At 42.2% G+C, this 13531-nt stretch overlaps 1 protein-coding gene across 1 annotated transcript in view; it reads right to left on the bottom strand.

Annotated features, from left to right (window-relative positions):
• The window catches only part of LOC121554015 (zinc finger protein 208), a 33496-nt gene extending 20412 nt beyond the window's left edge, over window positions 1–13084 (bottom strand). Inside the window, exon 1 of the mRNA XM_041867452.2 lies at window positions 12664–13084. Coding sequence (XP_041723386.2) covers window positions 12664–12672 — 9 coding nt within the window. The 5' untranslated portion in view covers window positions 12673–13084. The remainder of the gene's footprint in view (window positions 1–12663) is intronic.
• Window positions 13085–13531: the final 447 nt, after the last annotated feature.

Below are 13531 nucleotides of genomic sequence, written 5' to 3'. Positions count from 1 at the left end.
TTCCATCAGCAAGGGCATTGAAGATGAAACGTGGCTGGGTCTTTCAGCATGACAATGATCCCAAACACACCGCCCGGGCAACGAAGGAGTGGCTTCGTAAGAAGCATTTCAAGGTCCTGGATGGCCTAGCCAGTCTCCAGATCTCAACCCCATAGAAAATCTTTGGAGGGAGTTGAAAGTCCGTGTTGCCCAGCGACAGCCCCAAAACATCACTGCTCTAGAGGAGATCTGCATGGAGGAATGGGCCAAAATACCAGCAACAGTGTGTGAAAACCTTGTGAAGACTTACAGAAAACGTTTGACCTGGGTCATTGCCAACAAAGGGTATATAACAAAGTATTGAGAAACTTTTGTTATTGACCAAATAATTATTTTCCACCATAATTTGCAAATAAATTCATTAAAAATCCTACAATGTGATTTTCTGGATAATTTCCTCTCTCATTTTGTCTGTCTTAGTTGACGTGTACCTATGATGAAAATGACAGGCCTCTCTCATCTTTTTAAGTGGGAGAACTTGCACAATTGGTGGCTGACTAAATACTTTTTCCCCCCACTAAGTATTTGATCACCTACCAACCAGTAAGAATTCCGGCTCTCACAGACCTGTTAGTTTTTCTTTAAGAAGCCCTCCTGTTCCCTTTACTCTGAACTCGTTACCTGTATAAAAGACACCTGTCCACACACACAACCTCTCCACAATGGCCAAGACCAGAGAGCTGTGTAAGGACATCAGGGATAAAATTGTAGACCTGCACAAGGCTGGGATGGGCTACAGGACAATAGGCAAGCAGCTTGGTGAGAAGGCACCAACTGTTGGCGCAATTACTAGAAAATGGAAGAAGTTCAAGATGTCGGTCAATCACCCTCGGTCTGGGGCTCCATGCAAGATCTCACCTTGTGGGGCATCAATGATCATGAGGAAAGTCAGGGATCAGCCCAGAACTACACGGCAGGACCTGGTCAATGACCTGAAGAGAGCTGGGACCACAGTCTCAAAGAAATCCATTAGTAACACACTACGCCGTCATGGATTAAAATCCTGCAGCGCACGCAAGGTCCCCCTGCTCAAGCCAGTGCATGTCCATGCCCGTCTGAAGTTTGCCAATGACCATCTGGATGATCCAGAGGAGGAATGGGAGAAGGTCATGTGGTCTGATGAGACAAAAATAGAGCTTTTTGGTCTAAACTCCACTCGCTGTGTTTGGAGGAAGAAGAAGGATGAGTACAACCCCAACAACACCATCCCAACCGTGAAGCATGGAGGTGGAAACATCATTCTTTGGGGATGCTTTTCTGCAAAGGGGACAGGACGACTGCACCGTATTGAGGGGAGGATGGATGGGGCCATGTATCGCGAGATCTTGGCCAACATCCTCCTTCCCTCAGTAAGAGCATTGAAGATGGGTCGTGGCTGGGTCTTCCAGCATGACAACGACCCGAAACACACAGCCAGGGCAACTAAGGAGTGGCTCCGTAGAAGCATCTCAAGGTCCTGGAGTGGCATAGCCAGTCTCCAGACCTGAACCCAATAGAAAATCTTTGGAGGGAGCTGAAAGTCCCTATTGCCCAGCGACAGCCCCCGAAATCTGAAGGATCTGGAGAAGGTCTGTATGGAGGAGTGGGCCAAAATCCCTGCTGCAGTGTGCGCAAACCTGGTCAAGACCTACAGGAAACGTATGATCTCTGTAATTGCAAACAAAGGTTTCTGTACCAAATATTAAGTTCTGCTTTTCTGATGTATCAAATACTTATGTCATGCAATAAAATGCAAATTAATTACTTAAAAATCATACAATGTGATTTTCTGAAATTTTGTTTTAGATTCTGTCTCTCACAGTTGAAGTGTACCTATGATAAAAATTACAGACCTCTACATGCTTTGTAAGTAGGAAAACCTGTAAAATCGGCAGTGTATCAAATACTTGTTCTCCCCACTGTACGTATTCAGACCCTTTGCTATGAGACTCGAAATTGAGCTCAGGTGCATCCTGTTTCCATTGATCATCCTTTGGATGTTTCTAAAACTTGATTGGAGTCCACCTGTGGTAAATTCAATTGATTGGATATGATTTGGAAAGGCACACACCTGTCTATATAAGGTCCCACAGTTGACAGTGCATGTCAGAGCAAAAACCAAGCCACGAGGCTGAAGGAATTGTCCGTAGAGCTCAGAGACAGTATTGTGTCAAAGGCACCGATCTAGGGAAGGGTACCAAAAAATGTCTGCAGCATTGAAGGTCCCCAAGAACACAGTGGCCTCCATCATTCATAAATCGAATTAGTTTGGAACCACCAAGACTCTTCCTAGAGCTGGCCGCCCGGCCAAACTGAGCAATCGGGGAAGAAGGGCCTTGGTCAGAGAGGTGACCAAGAACCCGATGGTCACTGACAGAGCTCCAGAGTTCCTCTGTGGAGATGGGAGAACCTTCCAGAAGGACAACCATATCTGCAGCACTCCACCAATCAGGCCTTTATGGTAGAGTGGCCAGACGGATGCCACTCCTCAGTAAAAGGCACATGACAGCCCACTTGGAGTTTGCCAAAAGGCACCTAAAGACTCTCAGACCATGAGAAACAAGATTCTCTGGTCTGATGAAACCATGATTGAACTCTTTGGCCTGAATGCCAAAGCGTCACGTCTGGAGGAAACCTGGCACCATCCCTACGGTGAAGCATGGTGGTGGCAGCATCATATGCTGTGGGGATGTTTTTCAGTGGCAGAGACTGGGAGACTAGTCAGGATCCTTGAGTGGCCCAGCCAGAGCCTGGACTTGAACCCGATCAAACATGAGAGGATCTGCAGAGAAGAATGGGAGAAACTCCCCAAATACAGGTGTAACAAGCTTGTAACATCATACCCAAGAAAACTCAAGGCTGTAATCGCTGCCCAGGGTGCTTCAACAATGTACTGAGTCCAGGGTGTGAATACTTATATAAATGTGATATTTCCTGGGTTTTTTTTATTATAAATTAGCAAAAATGTCTAAAAACCTGTTTTTGCTTTGTCATTACTGTGTTGATGAGGGAAAAAAATAATTTAATCAATTTTATAATAACATTTTTTTTATTCAAGGGGTCTGAATACGTTTCAAAGGCACTGTATTTTGGACAGATTTGGGCGACAGTGAAACTTCTCGCTTCACCTCTTCCTCTCTGTTTACACACACACAAGCCCCTCCCCCTGCCGCTCACAAGAGATCACTTCTTCCTCTCTGACAAGCGGTTTCAACTCGCTCTTTGCATTTAGGTTTGGTCCAACAGAATTGGTCATATGGACACCGAAAGACATTGAGACATTATTTTACTGTTAAAGTTAAATCTTTCTAACGATACCCTTTTAATGTCTCAACTACTCAAATTGCACGCAGAGCAGACACTACTTAAACAGGAGTATCAATGAACGTTGATTCTGTAAAAGTATTTTTCAGTTTGACCACTAGCAGCATTTTAGCCAAAGACCGTTATACTAGCTGTCTAGTCTGTGTTTTATAAATGTGCAATAAGCCTAAAACACAATTATATAAGGAACTGGCAGCTCGTTCTCATTCTGAGAAATAAGGTAGGCCACTTGATTTCAACATCTGAACAAAGTGGACAGGCTAGCATGTTGTTAAAAATATTATCTTACATAATTTATATATGCACCGCCTTCTAACCATCATCACATTTGCAGAATCTGTTGTTTACAGAGCTACAGTGAGGGAAAAAAGTATTTGATCCCCTGCTGATTTTGTACGTTTGCCCACTGACAAAGAAATGATCAGTCTATAATTTTAATGGTAGGTTTATTTGAACAGTGAGAGACAGAATAACAATAACAAAAATCCAGAAAAACGCATGTCAAAAATGTTATAAATTGATTTGCATTTTAATTAGGGAAATAAGTATTTGGCCCCCTCTCAATCAGAAAGATTTCTGGCTCCCAGATGTCTTTTATACAGGTAATGAGCTGAGATTAGGAGCACACTCTTAAAGGGAGTGCTCCTAATCTCAGCTTGTTACCTGTATAAAAGACACCTGTCCACAGAAGCAATCAATCAGATTCCAAACTCTCCACCATGGCCAAGACCAAAGAGCTCTCCAAGGATGTCAGGGACAAGATTGTAGACCTACACAAGGCTGGAATGGGCTACAAGACCATCGCCAAGCAGTTTGGTGAGAAGGTGACAACAGTTGGTGCGATTATTCGCAAATGGAAGAAACACAAAATAACTGTCAATCTCCCTCGGCCTGGGGCTCCATGCAAGGCCTCACCTCGTGGAGTTGCAATGATCATGAGAACGGTGAGGAATCAGCCCAGAACTACACGGGAGGATCTTGTCAATGATCTCAAGGCAGCTGGGACCATAGTCACCAAGAAAACAATTGGTAACACACTACGCCGTGAAGGACTGAAATCCTGCAGCGCCCGCAAGGTCCCCCTGCTCAAGAAAGCACATATACAGACCCGTCTGAAGTTTGCCAATGAACATCTGAATGATTCAGAGGAGAACTGGGTCAAAGTGTTGTGGTCAGATGAGACCAAAATCGAGCTCTTTGGCATCAACTCAACTCGCCGTGTTTGGAGGAGGAGGAATGCTGCCTATGACCCCAAGAACACCATCCCCACCGTCAAACATGGAGGTGGAAACATTATGCTTTGGGTGTGTTTTTCTGCTAAGGGGATAGGACAACTTCACCGCATCAAAGGGACGATGGACGGGGCCATGTACCGTCAAATCTTGGGTGAGAACCTCCTTCCCTCAGCCAGGGCATTGAAAATGGGTCGTCGATGGGTATTCCAGCATGACAATGACCCAAAACACACGGCCAAGGCCACAAAGGAGTGGCTCAAGAAGAAGCACATTAAAAGGTCCTGGAGTGGCCTAGCCAGTCTCCAGACCTTAATCCCCATAGAAAATCTGTGGAGGGAGCTGAAGGTTCGAGTTGCCAAACGTCAGCCTCGAAACCTTAATGACTTGGAGAAGATCTGCAAAGAGGAGTGGGACAAACCTGGTGGCCAACTACAAGAAACATCTGACCTCTGTGATTGCCAACAAGGGTTTTGCCACCAAGTACTAAGTCATGTTTTGCAGAGGGGTCAAATACTTATTTCCCTCATTAAAATGGAAATCCATTTATAACATTTATGAAATGCGTTTTTCTGGATTTTTTTGTTGTTATTCTGTCTCTCACTGTTCAAATAAACCTACCATTAAAATTATAGACTGATCATTTCTTTGTCAGTGGGCAAACGTACAAAATCAGCAGGGGATCAAATACTTTTTTCCCTCACTGTAGCTGGATACTCACTAGCACATGGGCTTGTGCGTTCATTTTCTATAATGCCTGCTACAAGAAGTTAGTCATTTAGAAGTGCAGTATTTATTTTATTAGGCTACTTATCATTAATACAGTCTTTGGTGTGCTTATCAATGCATGATCACCTTTTCTCCCACTCCTATCGATAAGAGAATGACTAAGTCATACAAAAAGTGTTACTGTGGTGGTTTCAAATGCATTCTGTCATTACTAAATGCATTCTGTCATTACTAAATGTGTAATGTGATAGGTATTTTATAATTTATGCCATGCATTATACTGTACATGTTTTTGTGTTCTATGTGACTATGTGTTGCTATGGGTCTTGTATCTATCAACCCGCCATGAAGTTCCCTCTCAGGAAATACAAGTGATTTGAATTTAAGCTAAAGATTGGAAATTAATTGAATGACGGCGGGGTCTCATTTCAAACACTTTAGCCGTTTGTCAGTGACAACAACAAACTTTGAAGTTTGCGATACAACACAAACAGATCTGTGATAAAGCTACCGCAGGCGAATGTATTGCTACAGGTAACTGCCAGAATAAAGGAAACGCCAACATGAAGTGTTTTAATAGAGATAAAGCTACCACCGGCAAATGTAATGCTACATGTAACTGCCAGAATAAAGGAAACACCAACATGAAGTGTTTTAATAGAGATAAAGCTACCACAGGCAAATGTAATGCTACATGTAACTGCCAGAATAAAGGAAACACCAACATAAGGTGTCTTAATAGGTGCTGGGCCACCACGGGCAAATGTAATGCTACATGTAACTGCCAGAATAAAGGAAACACCAACATGAAGTGTCTTAGAGATAAAGCTACTACAGGCAAATGTAATGCTCCAGGTAACTGCCAGAATAAAGGAAACGCCAACATGAAGTGTCCTAATAGAGATAAAGCTACCACAGGCAAATGTAATGCTACATGTAACTGCCAGAATAAAGGAAACACCAACATGAAGTGTTTTAATAGAGATAAAGCTACCACAGGCAAATGTAATGCTACATGTAACTGCCAGAATAAAGGAAACACCAACATGAAGTGTCTTAGAGATAAAGCTACTACAGGCAAATGTAAAGCTCCAGGTAACTGCCAAAATAAAGGAAACACCACCATAAGGTGTCTTAATAGGGTGCTGGGCCACCACGGGCCTTCAGAACAGCTTCAATGCGCCTTGGCATAGATTCTATAAGTGTCTGAAACTATTGCAGGGATGTGACACCATTCTTCCACGAGAAATTCCATCATTTATTGTTTTGTAGACGGTGGTGGAAAACAGCTGTCAAGTGATTAAAAAAACGAATAAAGTTAACTCGCAGGATTTGCTGTGATTAATTGCAAATTATTAATTTGTTCAAACTGAGCAATAATTTAATTATTTATTTTTATACAAAAAACATTACAAGATGTCTAAAAATGCTGACTCCGGCGCCGCTCGAGAATCTCCCATAAGTGTTCAACAGGGTTGAGATCTGGTGACTGAGACGGCCGTGGTATATGGCTTACATCGTTTTCATGCTCATCAAACCATTTTATTAGGATCTCTTTTAGTCCTCATTTGGACTAATCTTCCAAGAGTCCTTAAACATTAAAATAAAATGTATAATACAATCCCATGTCCACATTTAACACACTGTTACAAACAGACATAATACACTGCCATATTGACCAGATAAATACTCTCTGAACAGTTAGGCTGGTTCCTTCATCTACCATAGTCCTGCACAACCTTCACATGTATTATATAAAGTGGTACTAAAGTCTTGTATGAATATATATATTTAAAAGGTTTCTGGTTTGCTCAGATAAATTATTCAATTTCTGAATCTAAATGTTATTTTGCCCATTTCTCTTTCCTGCCGGGATAAGATAGATGCTGGACAATCTATTCCTAGTATTGATTGAATGTCTGTCTCTTACCAACTGAATACTGTTGTGAATGGAGTTTGGCCGTTTTAAATGGTGTACATTGTGAAAGGAAATAAACATGTTTTTTTTTTCTTCAATTATCTTGTTGATTGATGACCACCTGAGAGCATTGTGAATGACAACATCTCCACCTTAAAATAATCCTCGCTGCTTTGTTTGGTGCAATCTGCAGCCTCCTCATCTCACTTTTTCATTCAGTGACCACTCGCGCACCGTGGATGGGGGCATTGCCATCCTGGAAGAGACCACTCTGCATTTTAAAAACACAGACCAAAAATGTGCGTTTTTAAACCATTTCACCTGCGTTTTTTATTGAAAGGCAGCAGTGGGTTTTGCTTCAATAGAGTGATCAGGGGACGTTCAACTATATTATTTCATCACACAAAATAAATGAATGCAAAACAACCGGCAGAAAGTAGCTTCATTTAAATCAGACGACAACAGAAGTGCAACGCTATTTGGCTATCAGCCACATTTAGTAAATTAACTTACAATGAAAGAGCAAGTTATTTTCTGCAAAGACGATGCATGGCCATAGAAAGAATGTAGCCAGCTACATTTCCTAATGTTTTGCTTGAAGTTAATCTTGCATTGTAACTTGCTACCGGAGAGAAACGTCACAGGCGAGATGTACACGGTCAGAGTTAAGTCTGCTGATCGAATGCACAATGCCCCATTTGTGAATGCTGGAATTTGATTGGTCTAAAGATGAGAGCAAAGATTTCTCCTCATATTGGAGAAGTGCAACTGAAGCAAATAATTAGTATGAAGCCGAGCAGAAAATACAAATATGCGCTTTTTAGATCTGCATTTACAAAAACGCAGCAAGATATTTTCTATACGGTATCTGTTCTCTTTTCAGCGTGAAAAATGCAGAATTCTGCGTTAACGCAACCTCTGAGTGCTAAGGCAAAAACAAAAGATGTGCACCCCGCACCAGGATTAAGAACCACTGGTTTAGTTTCTTGGTATTTCAGCATTATTACAGTTTCTTAACAACAGTTGTAATTAAAAACACTGAATTACTTTGCCGTTACAATATAATGTTAAATAAATATAACACATTAGAAGTGAATGAAGGGTTGAATGAAGCGCTCCAGAATGGGATAATTTTGTTATATTCCAATCTGCAGTCATTCCCTACATGACCTGCGTCAAGATTAGCTACCTACCATGTAGAGGTCTCTAGTGCCCAAAAGCCTGTTTTAGCATGGGCATCACCATTGAGACTTTTACAATTTGAAAGTAGTCAACTAGGCGGGACTTCCTATAATTCCGCCCAGGTCATCAGGAAGAATCAGCCAATTAATTATACTCATGAGCAAACGTTCCATAACTGCAGGCTAACCTTGGCTTTATTCCTGTTCAAACAACACACTCCAGGTGGCAGTAAGCCCCCTTTCAGTTTGTTTACCAACTCATAGAAGTAGTAGAAATAAACAGACAAATTCAAAATGGAGATGGCCTCAATGGTGTTGCCTGTGCGCTCACAGATGCTTTAATGAGACGTCTACAGATCACAAAGTTGTATCTATCTCTATACTCCCACCAACACAATCAGAGACTGGTTAGATCTGGTTCAGGGCATCAGAGCTGAATTCCACAAAGCCTGGTCTCTGCTCAACTCCGTTGGTTGAGTTCATCAGAAACTTCCTTCACCATGGAGTTGAGTTTAGTAACCTAGCTAGGTCAGGGAGAGATATGTAGACCAGCCAACAGCAATAACAAGGCATTCCACTAGCGCTGAGCAAATCACCTTAATGTCTGTTATTTTTCATTTTTAAACAACTAATTGACCAACATTTAGTTTCGTTTTTTTTCTGTGAGCACAATGCACACATTCGGTCAGTAGAGGATGCATGGTTGTTCTTTAAAAGTAATTTCCTCTCAATCTTAAATAAACATGCCCCATTCAAAAAATACAGAACTAAGAACAGATATAGCCCCTGGTTCTCCTCAGACTTGACTGCCCTTGACCAGCACAAAAACATTCTGTGGCGTACTGCATTAGCATCGAATAGCCCCCGCTATATGCAACTTTTCAGGGAAGTTAGGAACCAATATACACAAGCACTTAGGAAAGCAAAGGCTAGCTTTTTCAAACAGAAATTTGCATCCTGTAGCACTAACTCCAAAAAGTTTTGGGACACTGTAAAGTCCATGGAGAATAAGAGCACCTCCTACCAGCTGCCCACTGCACTGAGGCTAGGAAACACTATCACCACCGATAAATCTACAATAATCGAGAATTTCAACAAGCATTTTGCTACAGCTGGCCATGCTTTCCACCTGGCTACCACTACCTCGGCCACCAGCTCTGCACCCTCCGCTGCAACTTGCCCATGCCCCCCCGCTTCTCTCTTCACACAAATTCAGACAGCTGATGTTCTGAAAGAGCTGCAAAAATCTGGACCCCTACAAATCATCTGGGCTAAACAATCTTGACCCTTTCTTTCTAAAACTAGTCGGCTAAATTGTCGCAACCCCTATTACTAGCCTGTTCAACCTCTTTCATAACGTCTGAGATCCCCAGAGATTGGAAAGCTGCCGCGGTCATCCCCCTCTTCAAAGGGGTGAGACTCTAGATCCAAACTGTTACAGACCTATATCCATCCTGCCCTGCCTTTGAAAGTTTTTGAAAGCCAAGTTAACAAACAGATCACCGACCATTTCTAATCCCACCGTACCTTCTCCGCTATGCAATCCGGTTTCGAGCTGGTCATGGGTGCACCTCAGCCACGCTCAAGGTCCTAAACGATATTATAACCGCGATCGATAATAGACAGTACTGTGCAGCCGTCTTCATCAACCTGGCCAAGGCTTTCGACTCTGTCAACCACAGCATTCTTATTGGCAGACTAAATAGCCTTGGTTTCTCAAATGACTGCCTCGCCTGGTTCTACCAACTACTTCTCAGATAGAGTTCAATGTGTCAAATCGGAGGGCCTGTTGTCTGGACCTATGGCAGTCTCTATGGGGGGTGCCACAGGGTTCAATTCTTGGGCCGACTCTTTTCTCTGTGTATATCAATGATGTCGCTCTTGCTGCTGGTGACTCTCAGATCCACCTCTACGCAGACGACACCATTTTGTATACATCTGGCCCTTCATTGGACACTGTATTAACAAACCTCCAAACAAGCTTCAATGCCATACAACACTCCTTCAGTAGCCTCCAACTGCTCTTAAACACTAGTAAAACTAAATGCATGCTCTTCAATCGAACGCTGCTGGCACCCACTAGGTGTCTGGTTAGACTGTAAACTCTCCTTCCAGACTCACATTAAGCATCTCCAATCCAAAGTTAAATCTAGAATTGGCTTCCTATTTCGCAACAAAGCCTCCTTCACTCATGCTGCCAAACATGCCCTCGTAAAACTGACTATCCTACCGATCCTTGACTTCGGCGATGTCATTTTACAAAATAGCCTCCAACACTCTACTCAGCAAATTGGATGTAGTCTATGACAGTGCCATCCGTTTTGTCACCAAAGCCCCATATACTACCCACCATTGTGACCTGTACGCTCTTGTTGGCTGGTCCTCACTCATTCGCCCCCCTCCGGCCATCTATAAATCACTGCTAGGCAAATCCCGCCTTATCTTAGCTCATTGGTCACCATAGCAACACCCACCCGTAGTATGCGCTCCAGCAGGTATATCTCACTGGTCATCCCCAAAGCCAACACCTCCTTTTGCCGCCATTCCTTCCAGTTCTCTGCTGCCAATGACTGGAACGAACTGCAAAAATCTCTGAAGCTGGAGACTCTTATCTCCCTCACTAACTTTAAGCATCAGTTGTCAGGCGGGGGCGGCAGGTAGCTTAGTGGTTAAGAGCGTTGTGCCAGTAACCGAAAGGTTGCTGGTTCTAATCCCCGAGCCGACTAGGTGAAAGATCTGTCGATGTGCCCTTGAGCAAGGCACTTAACCCTAATTGCTCATGTAAGTCGCTCTGGATAAGAGCGTCTGCTAAATGAAAAAATAAATAATAATAATAATAATAATTTTGTCAGAGCACCTTACTGATCACTGCACCTGTATACAGCCATCTGTAATTAGTCCACCCAACTACCTCATCCCCATATTGTTATTTATTTTGCTCATTTGCACCCCAGTATCTCTATTTGCACATCATCTCTTGCACATCTATCATTCCAGTGTTAATACTAATTGAAATTATTTTGCACTATGGCCTATTTATTGCCTTACCTCCATAACTTGCTACATTTGCACACACTGTATATATATTTTCTGTTGTATTTTTGACTTTATGTTTTGTTTTACCCCATATGTAACTCTGTGTTGTTGTTTTTAAAAGCACTGCTTTGCTTTATCTTGGCCAGGTCGCAGTTGTAAATGAGAACTTGTTCTCAACTGGCTTACCTGGTTAAATAAAGGTGAGAAAAAAATAAAAAAGAGAAAAAAACCATTGCAGTTTCTCTAGAGATAAATCCAGCCTGAACTATGGGATGTAATAGGGAGTTGTAGTTTCCAACAGGCCAATATTCTACATAGTTTAGCGCATAAAATAATATAATAATAATATGCCATTTAGCAGACGCTTTTATCAAAAGCGACTTACAGTCATGTGTGCATACATTTTTACATATGGGTGGTCCCGGGGATCGAACCCACTACCCTGGCGTTACAAGCGCCATGCTCTACCAATTGAGCTACAGAGGACCACGTGGTAATTAACTACAATGACCATAATCTATTGCGCATCTACTTGTCTGGTATGTGTTTATTGTATGCCTGCTGCAGTTGATCATGAGGGTACATAGAGTGATTGATAGTTGCTAAATGACTAAACTGTAAATGTATTCAGCAGTCATAAAAGTATGCCTTATTTACTTTGAAGAACTACAAAATAGTGATTTTGTCAGACAGCAGCTCTATAGAGATGAGATGACTTGGAATGAAATAAAGTCATAAAATAAAACAAATGTAATATACACAACTGAAATATTTTATTACAGTAATGTGAATAAATTATGGTTAATAGGTGATAAGCAGTAATGGGAAGTCACTACCATCATGGGACATTCAACCCAAATAATCGAAACCGTGAATATTTTTTAAATAATCGAACCGACCTCGAAAAGCACTAATCGCTCAATAGTAGCGGGGACTTATTGTGTGTAAGCCATGTACATGTCCGGAGAAGGGTGGAGAATGCTAAAAGTTAGCTACTAGCCACTCTTCTCCCGACGTGTACTTTCCTTAAACACGATTAATTACCGCTACTGATAGCTAACGCTAGCTAGCTATCTCCATCCAGCCGCTACTATTGTGGTAACACCAATCCGATGCTTGTTTTAAATCTGGGAGTGCACACTACGGGAAAGGGCTGGATAACCGGGACCCAACTAGCTAGCTAGAGAACGTTGCGTTTGCTAGCAACCAAAGTCTTGGTTCTCACCTCATCCATCTTGAATCCTTCAGGAATTGTTGAAGCAGCTAGCTAAATGCTGTAGCGGAAAATGAATTTCTGAAATCGTCCACGTTCTTCCCCTGAAATGAAATGTTCACCACGAGGTCACGTTAGCTAGTTAGCTATCGAATTAGTAGCCTCGCTACTAGTAGCACTTGCCATTACAATTTGACAAAGGTTAGCTAACTAGGCTAACGGCAGCCATGAAGCTAGCTAACTGCTTTGCTAAACCCGATTACAAAACTATAAAAATAGTAGTTGGAAATATTGCCCGCTCCGTGTTTACAGTTCGAGTTTGTTTACATCACCGTATAATTGTTTGTTTTCAACCGTATAATTGTGATATTTGACGATTTTTTCTCAAATATTTCGTGGCCAGCTAATCCAGACTACGGTCTAGCAACGTCAGTGTTTCCGGCCTAACATCCTGTCCGGATTAGCTTCTACTGTGGACCCCGCTATACCGCCACCACCAGTTCAGGAGCACATTGCAGTGGTGTTTTACTAAATGTATATTTTCATTTCTTAATCCAAATAATGTTATTACAATAATACTGATTTGATTGTTATGCTGATATTTCATATTTCATATACAGAGCTCCTGAGGCATCACCTAAGTGGGTGCTACACAGAGTGGAAGAGAAGAAAAAAAAATGTATGTAAGTTGCTCTGGATAAGAGCATCTGCTAAATTACTAAAATGTAAGAAGTCCAGTGACTACATGACTCAGGCTGCTTCCCTGACTTGCCCTCTACAAGATTATAAGCAGACGCCATCACCATCATCTACCATCCTCTGACCACTCCCTCCGCTCAAGCCATGAACCTCTCCTCTTCGGAGGATGCAGCGTTCAAAG

The sequence above is a fragment of the Coregonus clupeaformis genome, unplaced genomic scaffold (genome assembly GCF_020615455.1).
Source record: "Coregonus clupeaformis isolate EN_2021a unplaced genomic scaffold, ASM2061545v1 scaf0613, whole genome shotgun sequence".
Taxonomy (NCBI): Eukaryota; Metazoa; Chordata; class Actinopteri; order Salmoniformes; family Salmonidae; genus Coregonus; species Coregonus clupeaformis.
The sequence above is the reverse complement of the archived record's forward strand: the minus strand, read 5'-3'. Positions and strand labels throughout refer to the sequence as shown.